Source organism: Protopterus annectens, chromosome 3.part1 (genome assembly GCF_019279795.1).
Source record: "Protopterus annectens isolate FY-2018-M chromosome 3.part1, PAN1.0, whole genome shotgun sequence".
Taxonomy (NCBI): domain Eukaryota; kingdom Metazoa; phylum Chordata; order Ceratodontiformes; family Protopteridae; genus Protopterus; species Protopterus annectens.
In genome coordinates this window covers 1,564,262,177-1,564,275,847 of record NC_056732.1, presented here as the reverse complement: position 1 = coordinate 1,564,275,847, position 13,671 = coordinate 1,564,262,177, and the positions used below count along the sequence as shown (strand labels likewise).

The following is a 13,671-nucleotide window of genomic DNA, read 5'->3' as shown; positions in this document are numbered from 1 at the left end:
AACATTACACACCTACAAACATATATATATACACATATTTAAGTACTTAATTACTAAAACTCAATTAAGCATTCCTTATTCAATGTCTTAAACCCTGCTTCTTCAGTATGGGTTTAATAAACAGAAGTTCATTGAACCCATAGAACATTGTAGCATTCATCCTAGTACTCCACTGGTATTCCAGTTCTTCAGTCTTATTTATAATATCACTACCCCTCATATTATCATGAACCAGCTGCATAACCATAAATAAAAAGTTGTGATCTTATTTCTTTTCAGTCAGCGTATTTTGCTAAAGCATTCTTAGCATTATTTTTCTTTCTACCACATATTTAAAAAAAACAAAACCCATTACACTGAAAAAGTACTTGCAGATACCACACATCACTCCCGATACCGTGTATGCAGTTTTTAAAAGAAGCAGTAAAGCATCTTCTTTCATTCGTGAAAATAAATCATGAACTGAAAAGTTTTCAATGCATTCCACATAAACTGAAGTACAACGTACATTAAAGGGATAGAACTCCATTTTTTTATAAACTTTCCATTTTACATTTTCAAAAGTGTTGTTACAGTTTTAAAAAAAATCCATTACCTTTGCTTTTGCAACAAAGATTGCTTTTCTTTAGTTTATTTGTGGCAGTGTTATACATCTGTTTGTTTAGCTGGTGTTATATTTCTTATTCAACCTTGCAATGTTTGATTGTTTTAGTATGCATTATTTTTAACTTTCAGTGTTGTTGTCTCGATTATGTGTATTTCTATGTGGTGTTAATTCAACGTAGTAAAGAAGCTCCATATATATATATATATATATATATATATATATATATATATTTTATATATGTGTGTGTGTGTGTGGTGTGTGTATTGTGAGGAGTTCAGGGAAGAGTTAAAACAGGCACTGGGGGGCAGTGAAGAGTTACCAAATAGCTGAGTAACTACAGCAGAGATGGTAAGGGAGACAACTAGAAAGGTGCTTGGTGTGACATCTGGACAGGGGAAGGAGGACAAGGAGACCTGGTGGTGGAATGAGGAAGTACAGGAGAGTATACAGAGGAAGAGGCTGGCGAAGAAGAAGTTGGATTGTCAGAGAGAGGAAGAAAGTAGACTAGAGTATAAGGAGATGAGCATGAAAAAGAGAGAGGTGGTGAAGGCTAAGGATAAGGCATATGGAGAGTTGTATGAAGGGTTGGACAATAAAGAGGAAGAAAAGAACCTATACTGATTGGCTAGACAGAGGGACCGAGCTAGGAAAGATGTGCAGCAGGTAAGAGTGATAAAGGGTAGTGAGGGAAATGTACTCACAACACTGACTATAAAAAAATTGTGAAACATAAACCCATATCCATCTATCCAGCTATATATTTATTTATATATATATATATAAGATCTGAAATGTTACTTTATACTTGAGAAAGCATCTGTTCATGAAAGCATGTGTTGTTTTATTTAATAAATTTATTAACGTTATCACAGTCATGGGTTCTGCAGTTCTTTGATATTTATGACTACATTTTATAGCTATGCTTGATTTACACTCAGTCATTCAATTTTGTATATACAAGTTCATGGTGGTGGTGGGGGAGCTTACCTCCACATGGGAGGTGCATGTTGGCACATCTCCCTGCAAAACATTCTTTTCATCAGGTTGAGTTTTAGACAAGTTGAAATTGGTGAGTTATTGATTAACAAAATATATATGAAGCATTCCTTGAACGGAGTTTGCGACCAGGTTTCATATGCTTGTAACCTGCAGGGTATTTATTAAACTTTCAGGACTGTAGTTTTGATCTTCAGAACAGTGGAACAACAAGTGCAGATATACTAAATAGAAAGATGCTGACTCTCAAGAGTATTCCTCCCCACCGACGCACAATGAGGCACTGAAGTCTTGATGTTAGTGTATGTTAGTACCAGAGGTGTGGTTGCTTTAAAATTCAGTGTTGTTTGGATTCAACCGCAATTTAATTTTTTGTTGTTTTTTTCAAGACCCACAATTTTTGGTCTTTCTCTTCTGATAAGAAGCCATTTTGTATACATGTATACACACACTCACACACTTATATATACATACATACATACATACATATATGTATATACTTATTTCTCTTGAGATATATTTTATATATATATATATATATATATATATATATATATATATATATATATATGTGTGTATATCAACAAGCAAGTACTGAGGATTCACTGTATCGCTGGTCAACATTTATCACCATATTCTTCCTTCAAGTATTTTGCATATGCCAATAAACTTGTTATAAAACTTTCCAAACCTTTTTATTTTATGTTTTTTAGCTATTCTTTTTCTTCAGTGCCTGCTGACCATCAAACTTTACTCAGCGTGAGTTGAGTCCTTAGTGTAGCCTTACAATAACAAATTGTTCTTCTTAACCTACTACACCAAATTATTAGGCTATCGGCGTTGATTGTGCCTGTTCAAATAATAAATAAAATGATATATGTCAACAAAGATTATTACTTAGACAGGTAAGCTGAAGTCAGCAGTTTATTTTTTATGTCATGCTGTTCCATTATTCAGGGAATGACAGTTTTAACCTCAGACACTGGATGTTCACCAATTACATGATGAACTCTCCCCAGAAATGCTCTGCATTTTGCATAGTACACTGAGCAACATGTTCAACTCTGCCACCAATACACATACACACACACACACACACACACACACACACACACACACACACACACACACACACACATTTTAGGAATTTATGATCAGAAAAATTTGCATCAGATTTTAACTGAACACATTGATTTTAGACATGGCGGTTCGACTATTTTGCAAATAGATGGTTTGTTAGAGCCCTAATCATAATATTAACAGTGAAAAAATATACTGTTAAGAAGAAAGGCAAGCTCGCTTTTAATGGTGGTTTCACTGATTTGCAAGGAATTATGGATTTTAACACTTGCTGAAAGAGTGTTGGCTCAAGATGAGGTTTGCTTGAGCGATTATACTTGCTACATAATATAGCTGTGTATTTATGCTTAAAATATGTCTTCTCCTTATTCACTGGATACCTATACCCCTTGAGTGTGTGTGTGTGTGTGTGTGTGTGTGTGTGTGTGTGTGTGTGTGTGTGTGTGTGTGTGTGTGTGTGTGTGTGTAGTCCTTCTACATACTTAAGTAGTTGGCTTCATGCTGAAATCTACAAGTAGCTAGATTTAGAGCTCAGTGTCCAATAAATTAACCATCCACATAAGCTATCAGTAACAGAGGCAAACGTGATCTTGATTTGAACCATCTAAATTTCCTAACATAAAAAATGATACCACATTGGCACTGCAAATCATGGAACATATTGCATTTTGTTCCATCACACTGATATAAGTTGCTTCTCCATTTCTTCACCAGCAAAAATACACAGCAACATGCCTATATTTTTTTCAAGCACTGAAAGACATCCAGTACAGTTAACAACATTTCAGGTAGAATGTAGCATTTTGTTCTCTCTTCAGATATTTCAAGATAGCTGAAGACACCCACCATGGGAGGCCATTTTCCAGATGACCATTAGGGATTTTTTAGCTATGTCTCAATTACTATGTTAGCCAGCATGTGCATGAATGCATAAACCCATTTCCAGCTACAGCTTACGCTGCTGGTTGTGTACCCCTAAAATGTCCTAATAGCTGCTGGTATAAGCCATGTACTGCCAGTGTATCTAGCCTCCACTAGCTGCCATTACAGCAATGAAAACCACTTACTTCCTGCAGGATGGCTGAACCAGTGGCAGCCATTCAGTCACATCCTCCCATACTTTGCTGCTTCAGTGCCTGAGTTACTAACTGATCTCAAGTCATCCAGGTCAAAATCAGGGATTTATCTCTCTATGCTTTGGAGATAACCAACTGACTTTAATAATATTTTGGCAGTGATTATCTAGTTACAAGCTGTAAATGAAGTTGAACAAGCAATCTTTTCTCTGTTTCCAGTACCCAAGCACTATGATGCTATAATAGAAACATGTGGGCATTAGGTATATCATTGCCTGTACCTTGTGGCATTGTTTATATAAAAGTAGTTCTTCAGTCATAAGCACTGTTTGTACTACTAAATGCTGACGGCTAGAGTACAGCATCTGCCTGCACAGGTACCACTTCTCTCAACCAGCTGTCTAATATATAATGAGTTAAGACTGATATGGTTTTGGTTTTATCCTAGTTTATGGTTTGTTTCATTTACTGGAATAAGTGCAGACAGATTAATATGTATTGCTATATGATTTACTGTAGTAGATAAACTAAAAGAATCAGAAATTCTGGAATGAGGATTAGTGCACAGTTTTGCAAATGTCTTTTTATCACCTGTTAATGCAATTTGTAGTGTTTTAAGAAATGCATAATCTGTGAATAAATTCTCTTTTGGTGGCCATGACACTGAGTTTCAGAAAGCATTGGTAGCACTGCAAGTTATTAATGATGTTACTTACATTTACACAGCTGCCAACTTATACATAAGAAAATAATTGAAATTATCCATGAGCTTGTGGAGACTTGGAGAATTATTAACCTAGAGACTGTGTTATAGCCCAAGTCATGGCCTCAGTCCAACAAAGGTCCTTACTGGGCTGCAGGAAATATAGTCTCTGTCAGAGCACCACCATTTGATAATGTTTTTATGTTTTTTCTTCACTTAGGTCAGGGGATTGTGTGGAACCTACAACTGGAACCAGAATGATGACTTCACCACACCGGAAGGAGATATTGAAGCCACGACTGTAGCATTTACCAACAAGTTCAGAACGTCCCTTGCCTGTCCTGCAGTTAGTAGTCACTATAACTTTGACCCCTGTGGGACATATGCCCAACGCAGAGAGTATGCTGAGCAAGTCTGCAGAATAATACACAACCCTGAATTTGAGGTAGGTGTTCCTATAAAGAGTCTGAGAGGCAGGCTAATGTCTAAGAGAATGTAAAAATTATCATGCTTAATTGGTTTTGATATGTTCCATTTCACTGTATCCTAACTAAGTAATTATTCTTAACAATTCAACTAGAACCTGCCCTGAATGTAAATATGTATGTGCAGCTACCTTTAGGGCTCATGATAACAGAGATTGTGATATTTGCATGGGGTTTAGTCATAGAGCTTTGGTTGAAAAAAGGAACAAGTTGGTTTTGAAAGGTTCATCTTCTTTTGTGTCTGGAGCTTTCCCTTCTTCCAAGAAGCCTATGGATAAACCTAACAGAGAAAAGACAACTGAAAAAGCAGTTGACAAACCTAAGGAGCTAAGGAAGCGTTCCCCTATCCTCTGTCCTCACTCGGTTCTGGCTTCAGTTCTGTCTATTAAATGTCATATCTGACTATGTTCTTGGATTTCTCATGTTCCTACTTTATATCGCCTTCTTGAAGGCAGCCTGGTTTCTCCTTGGACCTAGTACCTTCAAGATTACATTCCTCTTTTCTGCAACACAAGGGTTTTGAGACTCCCATCTACTTCGTCATCCTTCAGGTCTACAAGGAGCCTATCCAAAACAGATGTGGACAGAAAGATGAGAAAATTCCTTTGGACCTAAATTCATTTGGGAGTTCTTCCTGCTCCATCTCCCATCTGACATGTGAGCATAGGACCATCCCAAACCCTTATTGTTGCTCTTACTCTGATCCGCCCTTCAGCTTTGGATAAGTCAGATCCGAGACTTCCAGGATTGTCTGTGTCTTTAGTTCAATATGCAGATGACCTGATTATTATCTGGTCTGGCACCTCAGAAACAGAGATTCTGACCACCACCCAAAATGCTTTCTCTACTACCAAAACCTGGATGACAAATAACCACCTCACCCTTAACCCCAATAAATCCTAACTCCTGCTGTTTACACCCAAACAAAAATCACTATAAATAAATCAGAATTTATCATTTACTGTTCTAACCAAACTGCTTTAGTGGTAGTCCCCCATGCCAAATTATTTAGCATTACTATAGATGACAACTCAACATTTGACCAACACCAAGTTACGTGGCATTACTATAGATGACAACTTAACATTTGACCAACACATCCAGTACATTAAAAAAACACCAAAAACGTGGTACCCTCTATAGACATAAACACCTCTACGCTGCCGCCATTCTAACAAACATCCAATCCTCATTAAAAACTAAAATGAATAGCTGCTATACTAAAATTGCTAAGTTTCTGACTGGTGCAAAATATTCTTCCCATAACTGCTATTCATTACAATCCCTGAACTAGTTAGAACTCCCACAACACCTAGCATACATACAGCTATCTAGTTGTAAACCTCCTGAATGCCCAGCCCTTCTGACTCTTTATCAACCAAACCGACTTCTAAGATCTGAAAGTCAATGTCTTATCCAAGTAAAGAAACCAAAACTCCCTGCAGGTCAGTATATCTCTACTCTTTCACTATAGCTAAACTCTGGAATGCTCTTCCACCTCTTCTCCGGACCACTGATAGTGCCCTGATAGTCAAAAAATCACTACACCAATATCTCTCTTCTCAGTGGCTCTGTCCATCTACCATCTCCAACTCCTCCATAACCTGATTTCCTGGTTGACCCCTCCTTTCCCCATACTCATCATTATTCTTAAGTGTCACCTTTGAAGTGCACCATCTACCCCATCTTGCTTCACATGGTATTACAAAAAAAATGTGTAGTTATCCCCTCCTACTTTATGAATACTCTATAACCACATAGTCTATTCTGTCCAATATGTACAACAAAACTGTATATGTGTAAGCTTAACTGTCTTTTCTGTTAAACTCTTCATATATTGAACGCCAGGTATGTATCAAAGTCTCTTTTAGAACTTCCAACCATACAGTTGTTTAATGTTCCATCTGATTCTCCTGTTTGTTACTCCTGTAAATTGTTATATGCTGAAAATACCTGTTTAACAAATTTCTATTATCATGTATGTTTTTATGGAGCTTTTCTCCCCAGGCCTCCACTGAAAATGGGCTCATACCAGCCCAGTGGACTTTCCTGGTCAACAAAAGCAAATAAAATAAAAAAATAAATAAATAAAATAAAATCAAAAGGTTTGATTCTCTTTGATTCCAGCATCTTCTCTGATCCAGCTGGTGCTGATTCAGTCGGAGCCAGAGGAATCTTGGAGCCATAGCCTCGGTGCTGGATCTGGGGGTGGGGGCTCAACTCCGAGTCTCTCAGATCCATCTCTTCTCCTTGGGGCTTTAGCATTAGATAGTCCTTTTCCAACTTCTGCTTCAAAGCAGGGTCAGAGGGCCTGTCTGGGCTATCCTAGTCAAGTGACTTTAGCTCCTACTGGGATAGTTCTGGTTTCTCCCTCAAATTCTGCCTTTGAGGTAATGGAGAGAGTTTTTGGCAGCTCAGTAGATAGAACATCCTTGTCCCACTTGGGTCCTCCCTCTCCACAACTGTCTGCCCTGAGTTTTAAGCCTGTTTATTCTGTTCCATCAGGACAGCCAGCCGTTTGCAGTCTTGAGGGTCTCATCCAGGACTCCCCAAGGGCTTCTAACTCTTCCCAGGATCATCCCCGCATGGAAGCTTCCCAGAAGCACAAGTGCGAGAGGAGGCACAGACACTCCCTGCAGGAGTCATTAACAGAAGACATGGACTTCAAAGAAAGGGAGGGATGCTCCAGGTCACCCCTTGGGGACTTCTCATTTGGGGAGATCCTCAAGCTTCTGAGACAGAAAAATGGCTGATCTTCTGAAGCCCCTTCCCAGGGAAAGTCAGTGTTTCTCTGGGCTTTCAGAACCAGTTCAGCTACTTCCTCGTTGGTCCCCCCAGTGAATGAAATGATGTATCTGACTTTCCATTGGACATGAAAGGATCTGGATGCGACAGAACTCATCCCCAAAAAGCACTAAAAAATCATACACATTGGAACATTGGCCTCCACCCAGTCGATGCTATGGTGGTGGAGGCAGTCAGTAAAAAGTAACTTGCCAATGTAATAAGTATCTACAGCAATTAGAGAGACCTCAGAGGTCCAGCATGTGTCTTACATGGACCGACTAAAATCCCTTTCACTATACTTGTATAGACTTCTTAGGGGAGACTTATGCCTGTCCTACAGAGCAACCCAAGGCCTAAATCTAATTAACTTATTGCATATCCATAAATCAAATGGGTCTAGGGCTACTCATTTCAGGGGCTTAAATATGGCCTGCGACTTAAATAGGACATGCTGGAGGGACAAATTTATCTCCCAGTGACTGTTACATCTTTGGAACAGGCTACCAATTCATGTGAAACAGAGTACCTCTGTGACACTGTTCAAGAGGAACCTGGATGAGTGGATGGGGCACCGTAAATTCTTAATAGGGATAGCATCCACAACCCTCCTGGATATGGGCAGTCATCACTAAATGCAATCTTGGATATTGACTAGTATGTCTATGGTATTACATTGGGTTGAAATGACTAGGCTTAAAATGACCTCCGGGTCGATAGCCCAGTAATCTCCTATGATCCTATATGAGGGTGCTACAATGGACTCTGGCTGTTCAATGATCGATAAGATGACAAACCTTGAATTTTCCAATTCAACTCACCAAGATTTGCAGAGAACATGTGTCCTGGTGGATACATGTCCAGGAAGTTCCTTACAACCACCTGTTTGTTCCACCCTTGCCCAGGACCACAGTGATAATGGATGCTTCCCAATTGGGGTAGGGGACAGTACTTGGGACAGGACTTAGAGCAATCACATATCCGTGTTCCAGATATGACAGCAGTCTTCCTAGCATTCCAGGCATTCCAGGATGGTCTTCCTGTAGGAGTGATTGCTATACAGACAGACAGACAACAAGTTGGTAGTCACGTACATCAACAAATGAGGGAAATCTGCTCCTATCCCTTGTGTCAAGAAACAATGAGAGTGTGGCAGTGGGTGATCTCTTCCAGGCACTTTCTAATAGCAATGCACATTATGGGGGAGTCCAGTGTATTAGCTGACAGAATTAGCAGATCTGTTGTATTGACATGAGTGCTCTCTCAATTTGTCAGTGGTGAAGCTCATATTTCATCAGTGGGATCAGAGATGCTGTGATTTTTTTGACTCTCCCCACAACTCCAAATGCAGCAAGTTTTTTGCTCGGATTCCCCCAGAGGGTTAGCCAATGAAATACGGTCTGATTCACAACTGGCCTCCCCAGTCTCCTCTATGCTTATCCACGTACCTCCCCCCTTATCCCATATTTTCTACAGAAATCATGTCAATGGAAGAACTCAATAATCCACATTATACCATTTTGGCCTCGACAAGTGTGGTTTCCCTTCTTTTGGCCTCACTTAATATGTCTTCCTTGGTTACTGGATCCCTCTCCAGATCTCCTGTCTCTCCCATCTAGACTACCTCACCCAGACATCTAAGCCCTCACGCTCACTGCTTTTTTTTTCTCCGCTTCCAATGATGGCTAATCAGTCTAGGATTTCTTCTCAGGTTATACACATTCACACTTCCTCCCAAAAGGTTTCAACCTGGAAGATATACAAGAGCGAATGAAAAAGGCTGTCTATTTGGGTTCACGAGAGACACTTGGATCCTTTCTCAGCCACCATTCCAGTGTGCTAGCTTTTCTTGCTTCAGCTTTCCATGATAGATTAAGTTATTCTGCAGTCAGGGTACAATTTGCTGCTATTTTCAATTTTTATATTGACAAAATTCATTCGTTCCTGAAGTTTAACTGTGCAAAGCATTCCTTAAAGGTACCTTTCTACTCAGACCACCTATTAAGGATCCTATTCCTCCTTAGAACCTTACACTGCATTTACAGGTTTTAACATTTCCCCCTTTGAACCAGTGGCTAAAGTAGATTTAAAGTATTTATCTTGGAAAACTATTTTTCTAGTTATTATTACATCAGCCAGGGGAGTATCCATACTTCAGGCAATATCTTGCCAGCCACCTTACATAATTTTTCATAAACACAAGAGTTGCACTTTAATCCAACCCTTCCTTTTTACCAAAGGTAACCTCAAAGAATCTGCTTTATCAGTCCATTAATTTGCTTGTCTTCTTTCCGAAATTGTCTGTCAAAGGGGAATATATGTTTCATTTATTAAATATACAATGACAGCTCAGATTCTACCTCCATAGAACTAAAGATCTGATGTTGTCAATTTTCATTCATTCTTGGAGTGTTGGGTTCTGGTTCCGACCCTCGGAACTGACTCAGCTGTTAAAACAAGCTCACGCCAGCCAGAATCTCTCAACCCAAGGCTACCCATACTGCCTCTCTTCCCTTCCCTCAGATCTCATTTGCCGCGTAGAAAATCAGATGCATCAGCATGGCCTGTTCTATCCAAACCTACAAAATCTCAAGCTGATGGCTTGGTTTCTCCACTTCCAGTAATTGCCAGGTGAAATATTTTGTCCTTCCCAGTACAAAAAATACTTCTGGCTTCTCATAAACCTTCCACCAGAAAACTTTATCTTAGTAAATGGAAGAGACTTGTGTTTTGGTCTGATGAAAAGGGTACTGATCCTTTCTCAGCTCCGATCGATGAAGTCTTGGAATACTTAACCACCTTATTTCAATTAGGAGTCTCTATTTCTGTCGTTAGAGTTCATTTAGCTGCCATTTCAAATTTCCACAACAGATTCGATGGCCATTCCTTGATGTCTCACCGTCTATGCAAAACCTTTCTTAAGGGCACTTTACATTTGAAACCACCTTTCAAGAAGCCCATTGTGCCTTGGAATTTAACATTGGTCTTGCAATGTTTGGTCTGGCAGCCTTTCAAGCCAGCAGCCACCTGTGATATCAAGTTGTTATCTTGGAAGAATATATGTTTCATTTATTAAATATACAAACATACTTCTGAGCTGGGAATTTCTGGTTAAAGGCTTATAGTGCCTGTATATTTGAACTGTTTCTTACTGAAATTGGTAGACCTTGTTTGCTGCAGCATAGACTAGATCCAGGCCTGCTGAATCTAGCTTTGTTGGTATGCTTGTTGTTTGTTTGCTTGTTATTTCCCTGAAATGCTAATTCCACCTAAAACGTGGCTTTTCAGTGCTTCTGTGGATCCCTAGTGATATCTGCATTGCTTACTGTACTTATTTCCTTGTTTCACTTGAAAGAAAGTTACTGTTTGTCATTTTTGCATTTAAGTTACCTGTAACACATTGCATTTAAGTTACCAGGCACTTGCTCACTAAAGCAATTATATAAGTCAGCACTAAAAAATTAAAAGCACTACACCCTCACAAACTCCCTTGAGTACCTTGTTCCCCATTGGCCCTTTTTTTCAATTATAAAGGAATTCCCAGTACTATTCTAGCATGTCCAAAGGTCAGTTGTCAATCTCCTCTCCGGTCCAGCTGGTGAATCTGGGAATCTTGAGGCAATGTTACAACTGCCTCATGTACACAGACAACCCTCTCCTCCTCCCAACAAATTCCAACACATGTGAGAGATGCAACCATATAGCCAAACTGGAGGCTAAGCTCTCTCAACTCAGTACTGGTGTAACCAGTCAGGAGGAGAAGGAAACCACCATATCTACAATTCCAGTCTCACATAGACCTACCAAGACAGCAAACCAAACACATAAACACATAAAAACATACTTGGAGGCTCTAAATAAAAATCTGCTTAAGCAGCAGAGACCTCCAAAGCAGACACCCAAGCAACCGCTACCCCAAAACAAAACACGTGCAACATATAGCTCGCAAAGCCAGTGTGCCGAACAGTCACAGCCCTTAAGGCTAAACAACACACCTGATACACTTGTAATAGGTGACTCTATCGTCAGGCACACTGACGTCCCGCTCACCAGGCTGAACAAGGAGAAGGTCACGGTGAGCTGCCTGTCGGGCGCTAGGATCCGCCACATAACACAAGCACTCAGGTCACTCCAAGGCAAGTACAAATATGACTCAGTCATTGTCCATGCTGGTGTGAATGACTACATGAAAAGAGACATAGAGGAGCTCTCTGAGCATGTAGCCTAGGCCAGTATGACCCTGACCTTGAGTAGCATCTTACCCTCACCAAGAATGATACCACAATATGAAGACAAGATGATCAATTTCAACAATTGGCTTAAGTGTTGGTGTCATTCAAAGGGGATCCAATGCCTGTCAGGCTGGGATGACATGCTCGACAAGCCACGATGCTTCGCTAGGGATGGCTTGCACCTGTCACCCCTGGGCTTTCGGATATTGGCAAAGGCTCTTGCCACCCCCATAGTGCCTTTTTTAGGCAAGGCTCAAAAGACAAACCCACCTCCATAGGTATCACAAGGGATAAGAAACTAAGAGTAATGCTACTCAACGCCAGAATTCTAAACCTCAAGATGCACACAGTCGAAACTCTCCTTAGCATGGAGAACATCGATATCTGTACAGTAACAGAAACCTGGTTCAAGGCTCCCGAGAGCACCCCAGCACTACCAGGTTATACCTCATACCATGCTTTTCGGCCCCAAAACTTGGACCGAACCACAAAAGGAGGGGGAGTATTAATATTCTTCAAATATACCTACACCTCCAGGTTGGTGGCACAGCACGAAGCATCAGAGACTATCCATGTGCAACTAACAGTGGGTAAAACTGCCTTCCAGTTTATAGCCTGCTACAGACCACCCTCCCAAACCCAGGAACCCCACTCGGCCTTCCTGAGAACACTGGAAAATATGAAGGTCTCTCCAAACACCATTATATTGGGCGACTTCAACTACCCAAACTTAGACTGGGAGCATTACTCTAGCTCCAACACCCTAGCCCAACGGTTCCTAGAATTGATAAACTCAAATGCTATGGAACAACTTGTTACCACTCCCACAAGAGGGGAAAACATACTGGACCTGATCATCACCAACATGGGGACTCTATGCTCCAGACCAGAAGTGTATCCCTCACTGGTAAGATCAGATCATCAACTAATCTCACTGGATATTCACATCCTGACCCCACCCCCTGCCCAGAAAACCACAGTGAAAAACTTCTCTAAAGCAAATTTCACACTCCTCAAAACCGAGGTGGAATCCTTCAAAGCCTCCGGGCCTGTGGAAAATACGTCCCAGACCGCAGAATCCTTTATAAATGCATTCTATGAACACCTTCAGGAATGCATGGATCATGCAATCCAAAATAAAACCAAGACCCAATCCTCCAAAGGCAGACGTCCTGTCTGGTGGACCCCAGCCGTAAACAAACTATACAATAGAAGGAGGAAGCTACTACATGATAGAGCAAAATCCCAAAAAGGGAAGGCATCTCTGATCAGTATTACAAAAAACTACGGGCACTCATAAAATTGTCTAAGGCCAGCTTCGAGAGAAAAATTGCACAGGACACTAAGGATAATCACAAGGCTTTCTTTAGTTATGTTAGGAACCTGGGTGGGAATTCCCAGATATGCTCAGAATTAGTCCAAAATGGCAAAAAATACACCGAACCCACAGACATTGCCAACATCCTAGCTGACAGGTTCAGCGCAAACCCCCCCTCCCCACCAAAAGGGCAAATATCTATCCTAGCAGAGTGTTGCCCCCCTGACATCTCAGATTCTCAGGTAAGAGCCGCCCTCCCCAAAGCAAACAACACAGCATCAATGGGACCAGACGGTGTCCCCGGCTGCGTCCTACATGAACTCCAAGAAGAGCTAAACCCAAACATAAAACTACTGTTCAGTCTCAGCCTTACTACAAGATATGTACTCA

At 40.5% G+C, this 13,671-nt stretch overlaps 1 protein-coding gene across 1 annotated transcript in view; it reads left to right on the top strand.

Annotated features, from left to right (window-relative positions):
* Positions 1-13,671, top strand: part of LOC122797804 (SCO-spondin-like) — a 4,708,783-nt gene that overhangs the window by 519,764 nt on the left and 4,175,348 nt on the right. The window contains exon 17 of the mRNA XM_044066325.1: positions 4,683-4,907. Within this exon, the coding sequence (XP_043922260.1) occupies positions 4,683-4,907 (225 nt within the window). The remainder of the gene's footprint in view (positions 1-4,682; positions 4,908-13,671) is intronic.